Consider the following 18,099-nt stretch of genomic DNA (forward strand, 5'->3'; position numbering starts at 1 on the left):
TCTGACAAGACTGCAGTGGTCTGGGTTGCTTTACAAGAAGGGGGCACTGACCAGAAGATGAGGTTCACCATCAGCAGCAGTGTTCAGACAACTAACAGGTGTCGGGGAAGATGCAAAAGAGAAGCCAAAATGGCCTCAATAATCATGCATTAGGTTAAAAATGTAAAGGAGAGAAAACCCTGGTGAGAAATGGTAGGTACTCTGCCCTTTGGGTTGTGGTCTTGTTTTCCCATGGAGGTCTGGGCAGCCAATTTTACTGTGGTCTTTACAACAGCTGATTAACATAGGTAGATCAAACCCAGTCTTAGTGTACACAAACACTTATTTTTATTGAAAACTGTTTAACCCATCATAAAATTATATGGCTTTGAAAAATGAACATGATACTCAAACAGAAAGAGCGTGTGAGAAGTGGCATTTCTTGGGCTCCCAACCTAGACTTTGTTCCTCCCGAGCTGGATGGCAGCAACGCTGGCAGCAGGACACTGGTTCAAACGACGTTACAGCAGCATGGAGAACAGCCAGTGATAAAAGGAAACATCACAGGCAGGGACACTTGGCTAGATTCTCCAAAGCCATGCTGGAGCTGAGAGAATCCTGTTAACCCAGACTCTACTAGTGAAGGCCAGTGACCAGCAAGGCCTCCTGATAGCAGTATAACTCTTTCCCACACCCAGAAACAACACGAGGCCCCTTACTACTATGAGAACACCAACTTCCTTTCACATGTGTCTAGAAATGGCAAAGATAGTCCAAGGATTGGGAACATAGAGTGGCTGGGGCACTGGCTCTCAAGAGGAATCTGTTCCCAAACTGAAAATCAAGATAAAGAGAACCAGAAGCCCACTCCTCAAAGCCATGAGGTTAGTGTCTTTTCCTGCTCCCTTCAACATTAAAAACCACATCTCAAAGAGAAAATGGACACTCATCCCAAGTTGGTTCTCTTCTAGGACTCATTGTGGCTTTTGCCCTGTATTTTCTTGGGCTAAATCAGTCCATTCCCTACCTAGAAATGGCCTGAGAATATAACCTTAAGAGCAAATGTTCACTGGATATTTATTTAGAAGACGAAGATGTCCAAAACCTCTCCCCCCCCCGCCCCAGGTCCTGTCTTACATGCCACGGTGGCTCTTTAAGCCACCCCAGCAGAATCCATTTAAGCCACCCCAGCAGAATCCATGTCATTCCTAGTGACAGAGACCGCTTGACAATATGAGGCAGAGCTACACAGCGCCAACCCCAGGACAAAGATCATAGCTGAACAAGACAGTGAACAAACACCCCTTTTCTGGCTTTATCTTTGCGCCTCTGCTTGTAATCTAGGAGGTGGAGAAGTTTAAGAGATTGTTGTAGGGAATGCTGCACCCTCTTTCTTCTGCTAATAAAGGAAAATCATAGCTCAATCAGCCTCAAATGGAAAATATCTATTTTAAATACATGAAGCCTCCGCTTTAAAGTAAACTAAATGATTAACACAGACCCTTGATGTCAGTGCACCAAGTACATAACACTGCTCCAGATACACAGAACCAGGTCTGGAATGTATCTAGGCTGTGGCTCTAAAATAGATCCTTTTTTAAAAATAGATTACTGCATAAAAAGGTAGTTTACATAACACCATCGCAACAGCACAACGTAAACTGCCCTACCCTGAGTGTACCTGAAAGGTTCAAGTGCTTGCTCCCTGCTTAACTGGCTGCTTCCTACCCCTGCCTCGGATTCAGGAGCCAGATGAGGCATTGAGTGCCAACAGGGAAGGGAGAGACAACATGGATTCGATGGGGAGATCATTCCTCGTGGAGGATTTTTCAACAGATATTCCTTCAGGGAAAGGGATAGAGGAAGAGAAAAAGGAAAGGGAGAGAAAGGCATGGATTCCAGCCCACGCTAACACTGAAGATGAAGAGACAGGTTTCAGGCTGACATAAAAAGACATTTTTCAAAGTATGAGGTCTCAGCAATAGAAAAGATATCATTTCCAGTTTAAACAGGAAACAAAATTACTTTTTCTTCATGCCCTAATGCATACATATACTGAAGTGGTGAACAAAGGATGATTACTTCATTAGTCCAAAATCTGGGTCACTCATGGTGGAAAAATCCTTAATGGCCTCCCTCACTCCAGGGGCTGTCTCCTGACTCTATCCCCATTCCCAGGCCTATGGGCTTCTGCATGCACTTCAGCTTAGGAAGCCACAAAGCCCCAAGCCTAGTAAGGAAGGGAAAGAGAAGGTGACCCAGAGTTGGAGATTAGCTAAGGAGAATTCCAGATTATGAGGCCATATGCCTCCCCACTATTGGCTCTTTTAGAATTCAATAGTCCTATAATGCCAGCACGGCACAAACCCTCACAGCAGAGCAAAGCATGTGGCAGTGTGCAGCCAAGGAGAGAGGCTAAGGGCATGAGGCTGAGAGAAGGAAGATGGAGATTCAGGAACATCTAAGCAAGCCAGGAAAGAAGAAGAGATGTGGTCCAGAACACTGCTAGAGATACTACTTTGGGAATCAGTGTGTCAGATACAGATGAGTAAGCATGGGCTGGGGCACAGTCTGTGACTAATGGAGGGAGATCTGCACAGCCGAGAACCCCACAGACCATATTTCTGCAGTCTCCCTGGGTGTCAACTCTCCCCACTATAGAGCTCGGCTGAAAGTTGGGGTCAGGAGGAAAATTCTTCCTGTTGACCACTGTGGGCTTCCTCTGGGGCTTTGCTGGTTCCCCTCCCCTCATACACACTACCCTAAAATCAAGCAGGGAAGGTAGAAAGGTCAAACCTCTAAAAGCCAGCCTCAAGCCTCCTTTCAGACAGATAGATAGCTGGCTTCTTTAGGTGACCAAGCCTGAAAACTGTAAAAGCTCTAAAAATACCCGCTATGATCTGAGGGAGGTCCGTCTGCTTCCTCAGCCCCTCCCGAGGGCCCTGAGATTGAGAAGACCAAATTTAGACAAAATAGTGAGGTGGGGAGAGGGTGCATCACGAAATACCAGTTGAGGATAAAGAAGGGGCTCTGAGGCAGAGGCAGGTAGAGCTCATCACAGAGTGTTCCTCCAGGATATGGGCAGCCCTGATCTGCCCTGGCAGCAAGGTGAGGAGGAGCCAACTACAGCAAGTGTCTGGTGCGACCCAGACCCTCCCCTTACTTGTTCTTCACCAGGGTCTTGTAAATGGTGAATCCAAGGACTGCAGCCACAGTGGCCCCCAAGGTCATCCGGAGCCAAAAGGAGGCTGTGCCAAGTTCTAAATCACTCAAATGCCTGCGGGAAAGGAGACACAAACATGTGGTGAAGGAGCCCAAACTCATTCCCCCAGTGCTTTCCCTTGGCCACTATCATCATTACTCATGAACAGTCTTTCTTTAGTCACTCTCATTTCTACAAAAAAAGTCTGATTCCAGCCAAATGAACATAGGAAAATCCCAAAGGTCTTAATTCAGAGACTGATGAAAACCCTGGAACAAAAATTCCTTACTTGTTGAGAATGACTGCCTTCATTCTTTAACCCAGAGCCTAGGACCACGTGGCAGAGAAGGAAGCACCTAAGGGTTTTTGAACTTCCCACTAGTGTTCAGGTGCTAGGCAATGGGGTTAAGTGACTTGTCCAGGGTCACACAGCTAGTAAGTGTTGTGTGTCTGAGGCCAAATTTGAACTCAGGTTCTCCTGACTCCAGGACCAGTGCTCTACCCACTGTGCCACCTAGCTGCCCCTTCCCTTTTTTGGGGGGAGGGGGGCTCTTTTGCTTTTTTGAGGGATGTTTATGGCATATTTCTAACCTGATGCAAGTGTCTTGGAATAAGAAAGCAGGTTCTCCCCTAAACTCTCCCTTGGTGCCACTGTCAGTCAAAGATGACCAAAGGGCAGAATGGTCTGGCCCAATGCATTTACTCTTATGTCCCTGAGCAGGATGGGGAGGAAGACAAGAATTGACATCTCTAATGGTTCACTCTAAGGGAGAAGAAAAAAACACTGCAGGTGCTCCAGAAATACCAATGGCTACGTTTTAACCTTGTTCAAAATGACTGAATAAAAATGGGTAAGGGAAAAGGTGATGAAAACCCCCTGTAATAAGTCCCCAGGCCTGTGAAATACTTGAGCTTACTCTGAGTGGTGGAGGTCACTTCAATTATCACAGTGGGAAAAGCACCAACCTAGGTGTTAGAAGACTGGGATTGGAGTTTCTGTCACTCCTGTAACTCTGGGCAAGTCTCTGAGCCTCACTTCCATCATCCACAGGGGGTTAATGATCCCTGCCCTGACCATCTCATAGGGTTGTTATGAGTATCAAATGGATGTAAAAGCTCCCTGAAAAGTGATCTATAAATGTAAAATATTATTGTTTCCCTCTTGTAAACAACTTAGCACAGTGTCTGGCCTACAGTAAGTGTTTAATAAATGCTTGTCCTCTCTCTTCTCCCTTCTTCAAGGGGCAATCCCATCAGGTTCCCTGAGAAAGCCTCAAGAGGCTAACTCTCTCACTGGACCCCAAGGACACTGAAGTCTGAATTTCTTTTGTTAAAAACAACAAATCTCTGGTCAGGGTGCTGGCCATGGTACCCACGGGAAAGTGGCCAAAGTTGCCAGCCGGGTGAAAACAGTGGTGCTAGGAGCACTGGGAGCACAGGTGAAGTAGCATGGTGGAGGGAGACGGTGCCTGTGGCAGAATTCAGCTGGGGACATCCCGCGTGGTGGGATCACTTCTGGCAGATCAGACTTGGAGGCAACAAAGAGGCAGGGGATCTGTCCATCCATATAGTATTGCTACAGAAAGGAGAGAATTCAGGTCACAGCATGAAGACTATCTCTTCAGGCCCACTGGGGAGGCGGATCCTGGAACACCAAGGTTTCCAGGAGAAGTACACTTACTTGGCAGATGACCAGGCATTGAAGAAATGCCTACAACTATGATGGGTGGGCACCCTGCCATCTGTAGGCCCATGATCTCCCCAGTACCAGGCTCAGTATTGGCCTAACCAGCAAGCCCTGTACCCTTTCCTTTCTAAGAAAAGGATCTGGAGCAAATGAATGACTTGCCTTATAAATACTGGCGCAGTAGGTGAAGGATTTAGGGTCATTCACAGCAAACATCAAGCAGGCGACATCACAGGATGCACTAGACGCTGTAGTGAATTGTGTGTCTGCTTCTACCTCAGACAGCTGAAGGATGGGGAGACAACAAAGGCAGGGAGCACTGAATCAGCTCTCAGCAAGCCAGTCCAATGAGCTGCAGGTCACTTCCCCATCAGGCCAGGGCTAGGAAAGAAGGCTCCCCACAGCTGCCTTGGCACTAACTACCTACATCCCAGAGGTTTCTCAGCTGAGCAGACAGGCCTGGAGCTACTAGTTCAAATTCTCACTTGGTTACTCTTATCTCTGACCATGGTCAAGTACCTTATTACCCCTATTTGGGTCTTTAGTTACAAGCAAAGATGATATCTGGATGCACAAGGGATACTCAAACTATCATGACAGAAGAAGAGTATGCAAAAAAAAAAATGTAAATCCAGGCTTTCTAGAAAACTCCACTTCTCAGGCAGCACAGAGTTCCCTAGCTGTCAGAGAATTAGCTACCACAGCAGTGACCCCTAACCTTCCCCTCAAGGAGAGAAAGTCCTCAGAAATATGTAAAAGTGCTTCATGTATTTTCAAGTGCAAACATCCCAAAATGATGAAATTATATTATGGCCATGAAAGGTGAAGGAATGGCACTTCAATCCTAAAAACTGGCATCAGACAGTAGGTCGTCCTTGTTTCTGGCTCAGACAGAAACACGTCTCCCCTTCCCCAAAGGAACCGCAATCCCATCTCCTGGCAGACCTGGGTACTTATTTCCAGAGATGAATAGACCCTTCCCTGAGCTGCCACCACCCCTGAATGCCCCCAGACTTACTATTAAATATTTCTCCTGCCCGTTGACTTGCACTGTGTTGATCACCTGGAAGGACTGTTCTCCTGGGTGCTCCCTGAGGGCCTGCAACCGAGGCAGGCATGGGTGAATAGAAGGATAGCAAACCGATGAAACACATACCCAAAAGGTTCTGCCACCTCCATCCCCAGCAGGGTCCGCTCCTCACTTGGGAATGAAAGCACAAGACCCTGCAGCTTCTCTAGTTCATAAGCTACAGAACGAGACAGACAGACAGACAGTAAGTCAGATAGATAGATCTATATACACACAATGGGAAATGGGACAAACTCACCTCTAAGTTCTTCCCAAGGAAGGCCTGTAGAAATGCTGACTTGCCTACGCCCCGAGCACCAATCACTTTACAGAGGAAGACGTTCCTCTGCGTCTGTCCCTTTTCCAGGTCCACCTTCTTCTCTCGGGTAACTTTAGCAGGGAAAACATGATACGGTCAATGATCATGAAGGAGGTCCCTCACAGTCCATGGGAACTGAGGAGAGGCCTCTCACCTGTGATGGCATGTGTCTGAGAGTCTTGCTCACACAGGATAGGGTAACCCAGATAACCAAGGTGCTCCAGGCAGTGGTGGATGTTCAGGTAGGTTACTAACCTGGGGAAGCAAGAGAAGAGGATGCAGCCAGTTATGAGGAACAAGGGAAGGGCAAGTGAACACTAAAGTGAACATGTGTTAAGGGGGATGAAGAGAGACTACGCTTACGTCCACTGGCAGAGGAATCCATGCAGGGAAAGCAGACCTTTATCACTGGTGCATACTGTATTGTAGAGTTCAGGGCCCCAAGGCAGAGAAGGGAATGGGCTAAAGAAGCTCTGAAGCTCAGAAGGGGAGAGGGCTCCATCTTGGTCCTGGAAACACAGAAGTGTCTCAAGTGACCCCCTTGGAAAGGGTGGTCCAATGCAGCTATGATGGCGCAGCTATGATGGCGCAGCTATAGCTGCATCAAGGCTGGGGAATGTGTTTATGGTTTTTAGATGGGCATAAACAGAGGAATGGGGGAGAGACTACAGAGAAGCATGCAAGATCTGGTGAAAAGAATAGCAGTAGCTGTCCAGGGTGAACTTAAAGTGAGTTCTTGTTCTCACCTTATCATGCTTCTCAAACATCTTTTGCAAAAACTGGTAACCGAAGTGACTGAGCTCAGTGGTACAGCCAGGAGGAACACGGATCCTGGAGGCGGAGAAGGAAAACTGTTAGGGTGGGTGTGGGGTGGAGAGACGAGGCCTGAAGCAGTTAACTACCTACTCAGCTATGACAGAGGACTGGGGACTACTCCCAAGTTACAGCTTCCACTGGTCATAGCTCACCCTCAGCTTAACCACTGTTAACAAACGGCTTATTTAGAACACCACGCTGACCTAACCAAAGAGATTTCTCATCCAAATATCCACATACAAGTCATTCCTGACCTAGATCCATTTGAACTAAAACAATTATATTTAATCTTCTGCAAACCATTCGTCTTAAGACCATTAGAAGTAGGAGCTCGGGGGCAGCTAGGTGGAGCATTGGATAGAGCACTGTCCCTCAAGTCAGGAGGACCCGAGTTCAAATCCACCCTCAGACCAAACACTTGACACTTACTAGCTGTGTGACCCTAGGCAAGTCACTTAACCCCAACTGCCTAAAAATTTAAAAAAAAAAAAAAAAAAAAGTAGGAACTCAATAAAAGGTGACCTGGCCAGGGAGGGTACAAGCTCACCATGGCCAACATTCCAGGGACGTTAGTGCATTGCTTACAGAATTGTACTCCCTACAGGAGGGCTGCTACAACCTGTCCAATTAATAAATTTGAACTCAGTACATAGCCTCTTATTTCTTTATGTTCTATTGTATTTTTACTTATTTTGTTAAATATTTCCTTTTTTAGAAGTAGTATTTTATTTTTTCCAATTACATGTAAAGATACTATTCAATATTTTTAATGAAATTTTGAGTTCCAAATTTTTTCTTCCTCCCTTCTCCCCTCCCCAAGACAGCAAGCAATGTGATATAGACTATACACATACAATCATGTAAACATATTTCCACATTAGTCATGTTGTGAAAGGAAAAAAAAGCACAAAAAAGAAAAAGTAAAAATAATATGCTTTGATCTCCACTCAGACTTCATCAGTTCCCTTCAGGATGTGGATAGCATTTTCCAAGATGAGTCTTTTGGAATTGTCTTGGATCATTGTATGGCTGAGAAGAGATAGGTCAATCATAGTCAATCATCACATAATGTTGCTGTTACTGTAGTACGTAGCTCTTAATTGTCTACCTCTGAGGCAATGCTTCCTGGAATGCAGGTCATACATAGGAACAGAGACTTAGCATGCTCCTGCCCTCTCCTTCCTACCTAGGTTATACCCTGGAGATCTACAAATCAGAAATAGTTGTGGGAAGTAGCTTGGGTTACAATGATTTTCTTCCTAATGATGGGGAAACCTATTGTGCTTGGGCATTGAGCTAAGATGGCTGGGTGATAACAGCAGTAAACCCTAACTTGATTATTGTGCCAAATGGGTTTTGTCTAAGATGGTGTTCAGATTTGCTGTTTTGTTTGGAAAACATGGTTATGTCTGGATGTCAGTTCTATTACCCCAACCATAACATGCCCTCTTGATACAGAGTGGCTGAGATGGCCCGAGGGGAATCACCGGCCAGGGGACACTGGATTCTCTGCTCTCGGCTAGGGCAATCCTGGTACAGAAGGGGTGATCAGGGCTACCAGCTCCACTCATTGACTGCAAGGAGGTCCTCCTAAGCTTGAGTGGCAGGCTGACTCCACCACCCCCTCAGGTTAACCCGGGAGGCACAGCCTGGCTTCTTAGGGAAACCAAAACTTAGCATGGTTCTCTAGCTCCTTCCCCTTCAGACCTCAGAGTGTCACATACAGTGGGTGAAGATAGTCATCAGTCAGCTCCAGCTCATCATCATAGCCAAAGCGGCGCAGGATGGTCCAGGTGGTCTCGTGACGACCCCTCTGAATGAAGAGGGTATTCAGAAAGAGGAAACCTACAGGAGAAGTGGGGGCAGCCGTCAGAAGAACAATATCTATCGAGGGAGCCCCTTCAGATTCATCATCAAACCTCTGGAATTTAAGGATGAGACAAGTCTCCTTGACCTGGCTGAATGGATCAAGCAATATACTGGACATCACGGGGAATGGAATCCATTCCAGTTAATTTCTCACTCACTGTGACCTTGGGCAAGTCACCTAACCTTTTGGTGACCTCATTAAAAACATGATGAGCTTAAAAAGAAAAAAAAAAAAAGGATAATCCAAAGGAAGAGAGCTCTGTGTATACCAGTGTGGAACTCAAAGCAGAATCTGGCAATGTAACAAGGCAGAAAGCCACCTCCCTGTCTGCCTGGGTTCCTAGTGTAGACAGCCTATGGGAAGTTCCCTCAAAACGAAGTGAAGAGAGACATACATACAGGTCAAAAATTACCATCCAAGCTCAGCCCGTCATCCTTCACACCATCTGTCGTGTTCTTACACACCACCATCTTCACATCCTCTAGGGCTTGGGGGGCCAAAGGATTTCCAAAGCATGATTTCTGACCCCAAGAGAAATACCGACGTTAGATCAAGAAAGCGGAGGAGGCAAGGTTCTTCAGCCCAGTCGCTGCACAGAAAACCTTGCACATACCTAGCTAGACACAGCTCTGAGCTTCTATCAGGGGACCGGCTGTAAACCCAGGAGAAAGGAGAACTAGCGGGGTTTGTTCCCAACTGAATATGACAGGTTAGGAGTGGGAAGTGGAAAGTGCTAAAAGACGGCAGCAGCCCTTGCTGTGGCTATGGCTGCCCTCCAGCACTCACCTGAAAGTAATTGAGCTCATCATCGCTCAGCACCTGGTTGTTGTCCTGGTCAGACAGTCTGAAGATGCGGGTGAGTGCTCGAGCACAAGCTGGCCTCAGCTGTGAGGAAACAAACTGAGACCTAGCAAAGCTCCGTGAAGCCAACCCCTGAAGCACAAAGAAGCCTAACGTGCCCGGAGACAGAAGGACTTGGGAAACAGAATTCAGGAGCATTTTTCTCCTCTACTTCCCATTATCTACTTGGTGAGTTAGTCAGTGAGTGCTTTGTCCCTCTGCTCCCATCATTCCATTCTTTGTCACTCTTAATCAAGAGCAAATGGGACAAAAAAGGAGTGGAACATATCCATCCATTTTGTTCTGGGAGCCGGTCAGGCAAGGGCTGGGAAAGGAAAGAGGCTGAACTTTGGGTTAAAACCAGGTCTGAGGAATATATGCCTACAAAAACATATGGTTCTGTTATTCCCCCACTGGTACAAATGTTTCAGAATTGGCTGTGTTCCTCTGGAGAGCATCTGGGGCCGTACCACCAAACACCATGGTTGCTGGAAGCATACAAGTGAAATGTACAAAACACGGACCCCAAAAGTATCCAATGTGAATCAATGGTGTGTGCTGGGTGCCAAAGAAGTGGTACCACTAGGAGTCCCAGACACTTAGGCCGAGGGGTACCTTTAGCTTGCAGGACTCAGTCTTGAGCTTTTGATTCAAGTTAAACCAAGCTAAAGGTATTGAAACATCATAATGAGCAGATCTGGGTTCTAATTCCAGCTATGCTACTAACTCACTATTCGACCTTAGGCACTTCTCTTTCTCTCTCCAGGTCTGTTCCCTCATCTAAAAAATAAGCTGATGAGACAAGGTGATCCTTTCTACTCTGCCATTTTATGATTCTCTGATCAAAGGACTCTATACCAACATGAACTGCCTTTCCTGAATCAGGCTTGAAAAGAATGGAAAAAGAAATATTAAAAGATCTGGTAGGGGAATATTCAGTGGTCAGGATCCAGACACTTTGGGCTTCAAAGTGGAGGCCAAACTCAAGTATGCCTCCACTTTCACACAGATACTCCCCATTCTCACCTGCTTCTCCTCTGGATCATACAAGGGGGCCGTAGGGTGTAAAACTGCCTTTTGAGCATAATAGAACAATTCTGAGATGTTTTTCAAGTTCTTGGCAGAACACTAGGAGAAACACAACAAAATAGAGCATGAGGGAGACACACATCTATTCCTCAAGATTCTAGAGGCTGGATCTGGGGTCAGGAGGAATCAAATCAGAGATATCATTCAAGAACAAAACTAACAGTAACATAGAACTGCTACTAATCAGCATTCTTGTTAGCGGCAAGGCACAACTTTCCTCAGGAGAGTTCTTCCCTGCTCTGCCCTGAAATTGGAATAATTCATCTGATTCTAAGTCATGGCTGGGCAAAAGCATGCTTTACACAAAAGTATGACCTTGGATTACTCCCCACTGTCAAGGAGAAAGTTTGAACTCTTTAGCCTGGCATTTTAAATCTCTCCATAAGCTGGCTCCAATCTCCTTTCTTAGCCTTACTTCCCACTACTCCCCCACTGAGAATTTCTCTAGTGAAGCAAATTATTCAACTTCCCTCCAAAACACCTTCTTGCACTATCTCCTACTTTCTTTTAGTTGGATTGTTTTCCTTTCCTCCTCCTCCTCCACCACCACCACCACCACCATTCTCTCTCCTTTCCACCTGCCTTAATCCTATCCATTCATAAACACACTGTTCAAATCCCCACTTTCTACATGAAGCGTTCCCTGACCACACCAGCTGGCCATTTTCCTCTCATTTTTACAAGAGAATTGAAATGAATTCCTGACTCCTACAGCTCTTCTTGGCTCTATCCCTCATTTGCTGCTTGCATTATGTTTTCTTTGTATGTCTTATCCTTCAACTACATTACAAACTCCCTTAAGGCAGGCACCGTGATTTTTCTGGATCCTCTACGGTCCTACAACAGTGCTAGCACATACCAGGCAGAGGAAACCTGGTGGAAAAAAACCCAGACTTAACATATCTCCCTTTAAATCACCAGATTCCTTCACAATAGGTCCCTGTTGAAGAAGCAGTAATTAGTAACAAATCATTCAGAAGAGGAGTAGACATTTCCCAAAGGAGTAGGGCTATGCTGATGTGACCATTTTGTCATTTACTTCTACTTCTCCTTGGTGCCCCCCCCCCCCCCCGTCCTGGCCTGTCACTCACCTCTACACAGGTCTCTATCTCAGAAAACTGGTTCATGATTGGCAAAATGGTCTCCATGGAGCTCCCAGAGCGTAGGTCTGACTTGTTCCCTACCAGAATGATAGGGATTCTGGGAAGATAATGAAAAATGGAAGCTTTTCAGAGGGGGAAGGATTGGGAACCAGTGGATATGAGTTAGGTCTAGCCCAAGTACAAGTGATGAAAAGGGTTGTGCTTGGAATACAGGCCATATCACAGAGCTACCTCCCACCCATTTCAGAGAAATCATACTTAGTACCTGGGCCCTTTTTCTGCTCTCCCATTCACCAATGGAATCCACTTTGTTCGAATCTGAAAAACAAACCCCCCCAAAATATTCAAAAAATACTTATTGAGCACTTGCCACATATGAAACAATATGGGAGAAACATAAAGATGAATACGACAGATCTTATCCCAATGAAGCTTTCTTTCTAGTACTAGAGATAAGGGACTGATACAAACTGAACCTGTGATTTTACTGGAATAGGGAATTTCTGGATGAGAGAACTCCTTCTACCAATGCAGGGCTGTACCTCCTCCAAAACTTACAGCCTTTAACAAGAAGCCTAGAGCAGTGGGGTCAAACTCAAATAGAAACAGATCCCTGTAGTGCATAATGACTTAGAAAACCACAAATTAACATTATCTATGTTATAATGTATTTTTATTTTGTTAAACACTTCCCAATTACATTTTAATCTGGTTCTGGCAGCACTCAAGAACTGTGGCCCTTGAGTCTGACACCTCTAGCCTAGAGGTTAAGTGCTTTGCTCAGGGTCACAGAGACAGTATGCATCAGAAGCAGGACTTGAACCCAGGTCTTCCAGGTTCTGAGGCCAGCTCTTTATCCAGTATGCCATGCTGACTCTCAGCTGGAGGGATGTGCACAAATAAACTATAATACGAGGCAGTCTGTGGTAAGTACAATAAGTTTCATGGAAGTTAAATGGAAGTAGAAATTTACTTTCAGCTGGGATGAATCAGGGAAAATTTAATAATGAGGGTCACATTTGAACCAATACATGGGAGTTAAATAGACCAATAAGACCTATCCAGCTGTGCCTGGGCAAAGATACACATTAGCTCTAAATTCCCAATGTGGGGAGCAACCTGCAAGGAATCTAACTCTGGGCCATAGGCCTTGTTAACAACAATCTCCCCTGAGTACTAGACCACATTCTTCTTGGTACAGATCCAGGTGACCGTGCCCTTTGACTAGGGGTTTTCTCCTTTATACAGTTTATTCTTAAGAGAACAGCGTGGCCACCCAGGGTGATGCTCAAGTTTCATCAGGCAAGAGGAAAGCCTTGCAAAATAGCCCCTTATTCACTCACTGGCCCCTCCACAGTGAGTAATGATTTATTCCAGAGGGCAAAGAAAATAAAATTCACTGCCTGCATTCCTTCTAGAGAAAAGAGCAGGCAATATAAAATATAAACTGGCAGTGCTCCTGTCCTTACAACCAGCTCTGTAATATTCTTTGGCTATTATAGAGGGGGCTATGCAGTGTGTGAATTATAAGGGCTTTTCCCCTTCCTCTTAGCCTTTAGAAATTTCACTGCTTTTTAACACCTTAAAGCTACAGGGAAAAAGGCAAAGATATTCTCTATAAATTCCAATCATCAGAGTTTTCTTGGCCCTAATAAAAAATGATTGAGAGGCAGCTGTTTTCATAAGGCTTCTATAAAAGAATCTTAGCAATAAGGTAACCAAAGAGCTCCCTTAATGCCTACACTTGACTCCAATCGCTACACAACCCTAGGATGGTGCTTGTGTCTTCTGTTTCTTCGGGATTTCTCCTCCCCAACCCTAACCTACAGCACCTATTATCGGTCTCTGTACACAGTGGGAGCTAAGTATTTCGGACCAACTTCTAGAGAAAGCTGCAACAGTCTGACCATGAAAGCTACTCTTACCTTCTCAATGGTGGAATCCTCAGAAACATCATATACCATGCATACCACATTTGCCTGCAAAAAGGATCCAGAGTGGGAATGGGGAGATATTAGAAGCTGGACCATTTAATGCTCCTCCTAGGAAAGGAAGATCTTTGCTCCTACAAAAACTTCCCATCTATCTCTTTCCCTATTCGACCTCAGGCCACTACATTCCATGCCCTCTGGCTTAATTAGGTGCTGCCAGACTCAGTTCAGGGGCTGAGACCACTAGCCTGATTGGCATTTTACCTGTAGTCCATATACAATGGAAGATGGTTCTAATAAGCAGGGTGACAGAGCATTAGGGCATCAAGGCCAGCCCCTTTATGAAGAAAGCCCTTGTTAACCTAGCATCACATAAAGCTCCTAGCTTAGCATCTTAGAATGTTAGGGATGGAAGGGGCTTCAGTGTTCACCTAAATCTAATCCTATTTCCAATATGAATAGAAGCTGCATTGAAGACCTGAAAAAAGGGAAAAGACTTACCTAAGGTAATACAGAAAGTAAGTGGCAGAGCCATAATAAGAACCAGGTCTCTAGACTCCTGTTTTGCTGGGGGGTTTTCACCACATTCTACCACCTTCGCTCTTCCTATTTCCCATTTTAACTCACAGTTCGTAATTTCAATCTCACCTTGTGGATCTCATCTTGCAGTTCTTCCTCTGTCTGTTCCGTTTCTGAAATTAAAAGACACCATTACCCAGTGCTGAGCCATCCTCTTGTACTTGATCCCTGGATAAGCACTCAGGACAGTGGGTGTATAGGGTGATTTCTATTGAGAAGGCTGCTCCTGGGAGCAGACCTGGGCTGGGGTGTTTGCCCAGGTCCACGTGGGGGAAGGGACCTACCTGAGTAATCAACAATGTGAGTGGGCACCTTCTCAGGGGTAACATCAGCCGGAATTGTGATCTCTTCAGCCCGAGGGGGAACCTTAGAAAAAACAAGTGTTCACACAAGGGCAGACAGTTCGTGGGAGAAGAGTAGAATTCTACAATAAGGATGGGATAGGTCAATAAGAAATAAAAAAATACTTGCAACCTCTGCTAGTCCAAGAGTGTGACCAAAGTCCTAAGGTTTGAAGACCCTAAGGCTAGATAGCATAAAACCTTTCTCACACACCAATCACTGCCCACAGATTACTGCACCCACTGTTCCTGGGACCAGCTGGTACCCTTTCCTCCTGTGAGGAACATGATGGGAAACATCTAGTAGCCTAGCTGTTTGCTTTCATCAATTCCCTCAATAACGTCAGCACTGAGGTAAAAAATTATGCTTTAAAAAAAAAAGGTGACAGTCACCTGGCTGGCAAACTATAAGCCACCTGGAAGCTGGAGAAGAAATGACACTGTCTTATAACACTGGTGTCAGTCCCCTATAAGTATCTCTTAAGTACATCCATAAGGGATGTAGTCTATGACATTTTCATGTCCTATCATGATCCTTCAGCCAAAGGGAAAAAAAATGACCTTACCTTATGGGCATGCACTCAAAGGATTATAGCCTTATAGCCAGAAAGGACCTGAAAGATCATCTAGTCCATCCCTAAACACTCTCCTCCTTCCCCTCTCCCCATTTTATAGATAAGTAAACAGTTCCAAAGAGGACATGTGACTAATTGCCTATGGTCATACTGGCAGGAAATGGCAGAGCCATGATTCAAACCCAGGTCCCTGAACTCCAAAGCCAGTATCCTTTCCACTGGACCACACTGATTCCCCTCCTCACCACAAGAAAGTATTCTCCAAATTTGGCAACTCTCCTGCTCAAGAAGCTTCAGTGTCTCCCTATCGTCTCTAGGATAAACATTTAAAACTCTTCACCAATTGGCTCCAGCGTTACTTTTTAAGGTGATTACTCTTTACTCCCCATGATGTATTCTATGATCCAGCTAAGCTAGCATGCTTGCTGGTCTTGTGGACAACATTCCAGCTCCACACCTTTTCATATTCCATCCTTGGAAGAGGCACCTGTCTCATCTCTACCTCTCAGAACATCTTTAGTCTCTATTCAAGGCTCAGCTCAAGAGCCACTTTCTTTATGAGGCCTTTTCTTAATTTTTCAATCATTAGTCACCCCCCCTGGGCCCCAGCAGATAACTCTGTATTTATTTTGTATATGTTAAGTATTTGTTCATTTGTAAACACGGTATATCCCTGGCAGAATGGAAGCTCATTGAGGGTAGGGACTGTCTCACTTTTGTATTTGTATTCCCAGCATGTGGCACACAGCAGGTGCTTAATAAAGGTTTATTGGTTAACTCAAGTCTCTGTTGCCCTCATTACCGGCCCCTATTCCTTTTTTCTCCCCATATTCTTAAGACAGAGTAATTCATGATGAGTGACTGTCGAGAGGATGACAGAAATACAAAATAAGAAAATCAAGAAATCATAGCCTTTAGAGAAGTCACAATCTTACTGCCTGAGAACAGGTGGTACAGTTTCTGTAGTTCCATGCAAACCACATGCAAATGAATGAAAATGAGGTCTTCCTAATTATTTCACCCACCTGGGTGACTCAAGGGAAAAATCTCTCGAAGACAGCGGTTTAAGGGTTCCTATGGGTGACAGAGAGAGCTGCTTATGGCCAAAGCTGTGGTTCCTTGCCCAGTAATCTCTGCAAGCAGCCCTCTGCCAAGAGCCCAGAGCAGCTTCTCAAAGGACAGACTTAAATACAAGGAACACAGGCAGCTAATCCCAGGCTCTCCCCACAGAGCAGCTAATCTCAGACACTCAGGCAGGGAAGCAAAAAAGACAACTAGATTGGGTATCAGAAACAAGGATTTAGAGATCATTTAGCCCAACTCCATTGTCCAGGAGGAATCTGAGGCTCAGCCATGTAAGGTGACCAGTAACAAGGAAATTAAAGTATACAAGTACTAAATGGTTAAGTCAGAATTATAATTCAGGTCTTTCCATTCCAAGGCAGCATTTGCTCCACTGGACCACCCTGAAGGCCTGAGTTCAAGTCCCAGTTTGGCTCTCTGGGGCAGGACTCTGTCCGTTTCTGGGCCTCAGTTACCTCATCTGTACAAGGAGGACATCGGACTAGATGATTTTTAATGTTCTTGTCAGGTCTAAAGTTCTATGACCTCCTTAGGGCCGCCTATGCCCCCTCAGACAGGGGGCCGTGGCCTGCTTGGGCCGCCTCCCCTCCGGCCCGTGCCCACACACTCCGTCTCCCTCTCTCATTTCGGGGGTACGGCTGCACCGGTGACCTCACAAAGTTGTTACGGGGCTCGCGATCACCTCCCAGGCGGGGCGGGGGTGCCAGGGGTCCCTGAGTCTCCACTGCTAGCGCCTGAGGGGTCCCCTCGGGAGGTCCCCCCTCGGGAGGTCCCGCAGGAGCCACCATGCCCCCGGCGCGGAGTCACCGCCTCCCTCGGCAGCAGACCCCGCCCCGCGGCTGGACAGCGGCCCGGGGGGAGGGCCCCCACCTCCACCCCCACCCGGGGCCCTGCGGCCCGTGCCCGCCCTCCACGCGGCCGAGGGCAGCGCGCAGTCCGGTCCCGGCCCCGGCCCTGCTGCTCTGACGTGGCCGAGAGCTGGCGGCTCCGGAGCCTCAGCTTCCCGCTCCGTAAAGTGGGGCAGGCACGCCGGCGCGGGGGCGACACTCACCTCCTCGGGGAACTCCTCGCCCACCAGGGCCATGATCAGGGAGGTCTTCCCCACCTGGGCTGCGGGAGGAGGCGGGGGGGGGGACAGAAGGGGCGGGTCAGCGCCGCGCCCTCCCTGCCCCGCGCCCAAGGTCAAGCCCGGTGCCCGCCGCCCCCACCCCCACGCCTGCCGCCCGCGGGCGCCCCAGGCTGACGGGACCCCGGCTCCCCGCCGCCTTGCTCACCCTCGCCCAGCAGCAGGATCCGTACGTGCCGCTTCATGGTGCTAGCCGAGCCCGCGGCTGCCGCTCCGCCAGCCGCTAGCGGCCCTCCGCGCGCACTTCCGGCCCACCAGAGAGCGCCAGGGAGCCGCCGGCCTAGAGCGGACCCCGGCAGCCGCCGCGTACATGCAGCAGCGCCCCCTGGTGCTCCGCGGTGGGTACTGCGCCTAGCCTGCCCGCGCCGGACGGGGGCGGGGGCGGGAAGGGGAGATGCTGCATTCCCTCCACTCCAGGCCTTCCGTGGAAGTGTCTACACTTACTCAGTGCTGCTGCAGAATGAGGCATGCACTTTCAGACACGCCCAAT

At 47.1% G+C, this 18,099-nt stretch overlaps 1 protein-coding gene across 1 annotated transcript; it reads right to left on the bottom strand.

The window, feature by feature from the left end:
• Positions 1 to 304: 304 nt before the first annotated feature.
• RHOT2 (ras homolog family member T2) lies at positions 305 to 17,837 on the bottom strand. The gene is made up of 19 exons (XM_027862792.1): positions 17,758 to 17,837; positions 17,535 to 17,593; positions 14,769 to 14,850; positions 14,554 to 14,597; positions 13,900 to 13,953; positions 12,240 to 12,292; positions 11,963 to 12,071; positions 10,809 to 10,910; positions 9,729 to 9,827; positions 9,355 to 9,463; positions 8,797 to 8,917; positions 7,003 to 7,087; positions 6,620 to 6,765; positions 6,411 to 6,511; positions 6,197 to 6,327; positions 5,887 to 5,967; positions 5,031 to 5,153; positions 4,558 to 4,757; positions 305 to 3,256 (listed from the first exon to the last, which is right to left on the bottom strand). The coding sequence occupies exons 1-19, from the start codon at positions 17,792 to 17,794 to the stop codon at positions 3,139 to 3,141; spliced, it is 1,854 nt and encodes a 617-aa protein (XP_027718593.1). The 5' UTR covers positions 17,795 to 17,837; the 3' UTR covers positions 305 to 3,138.
• Between the last annotated feature and the right edge of the window lie 262 nt (positions 17,838 to 18,099).

The sequence above is a fragment of the Vombatus ursinus genome, unplaced genomic scaffold, assembly GCF_900497805.2.
Source record: "Vombatus ursinus unplaced genomic scaffold, bare-nosed wombat genome assembly UNPS02014770.1, whole genome shotgun sequence".
NCBI lineage: Eukaryota > Metazoa > Chordata > Mammalia > Diprotodontia > Vombatidae > Vombatus > Vombatus ursinus.

Excerpts from the sequence above, each read along its gene's own strand:
- RHOT2 (XM_027862792.1), bottom strand. The coding sequence starts at position 17,794 with ATGAAGCGGCACGTACGGATCCTGCTGCTGGGCGAGG. Across the intron at positions 12,072-12,239 it reads AGAGCAGAAAAAGGGCCCAG|AATCCCTATCATTCTGGTAG; the intron begins GTACTAAGTATG and ends TTATCTTCCCAG. Across the intron at positions 4,758-5,030 it reads ACTGCGCCAGTATTTATAAG|CAATACTATATGGATGGACA; the intron begins GCAAGTCATTCA and ends TCCTTTCTGTAG.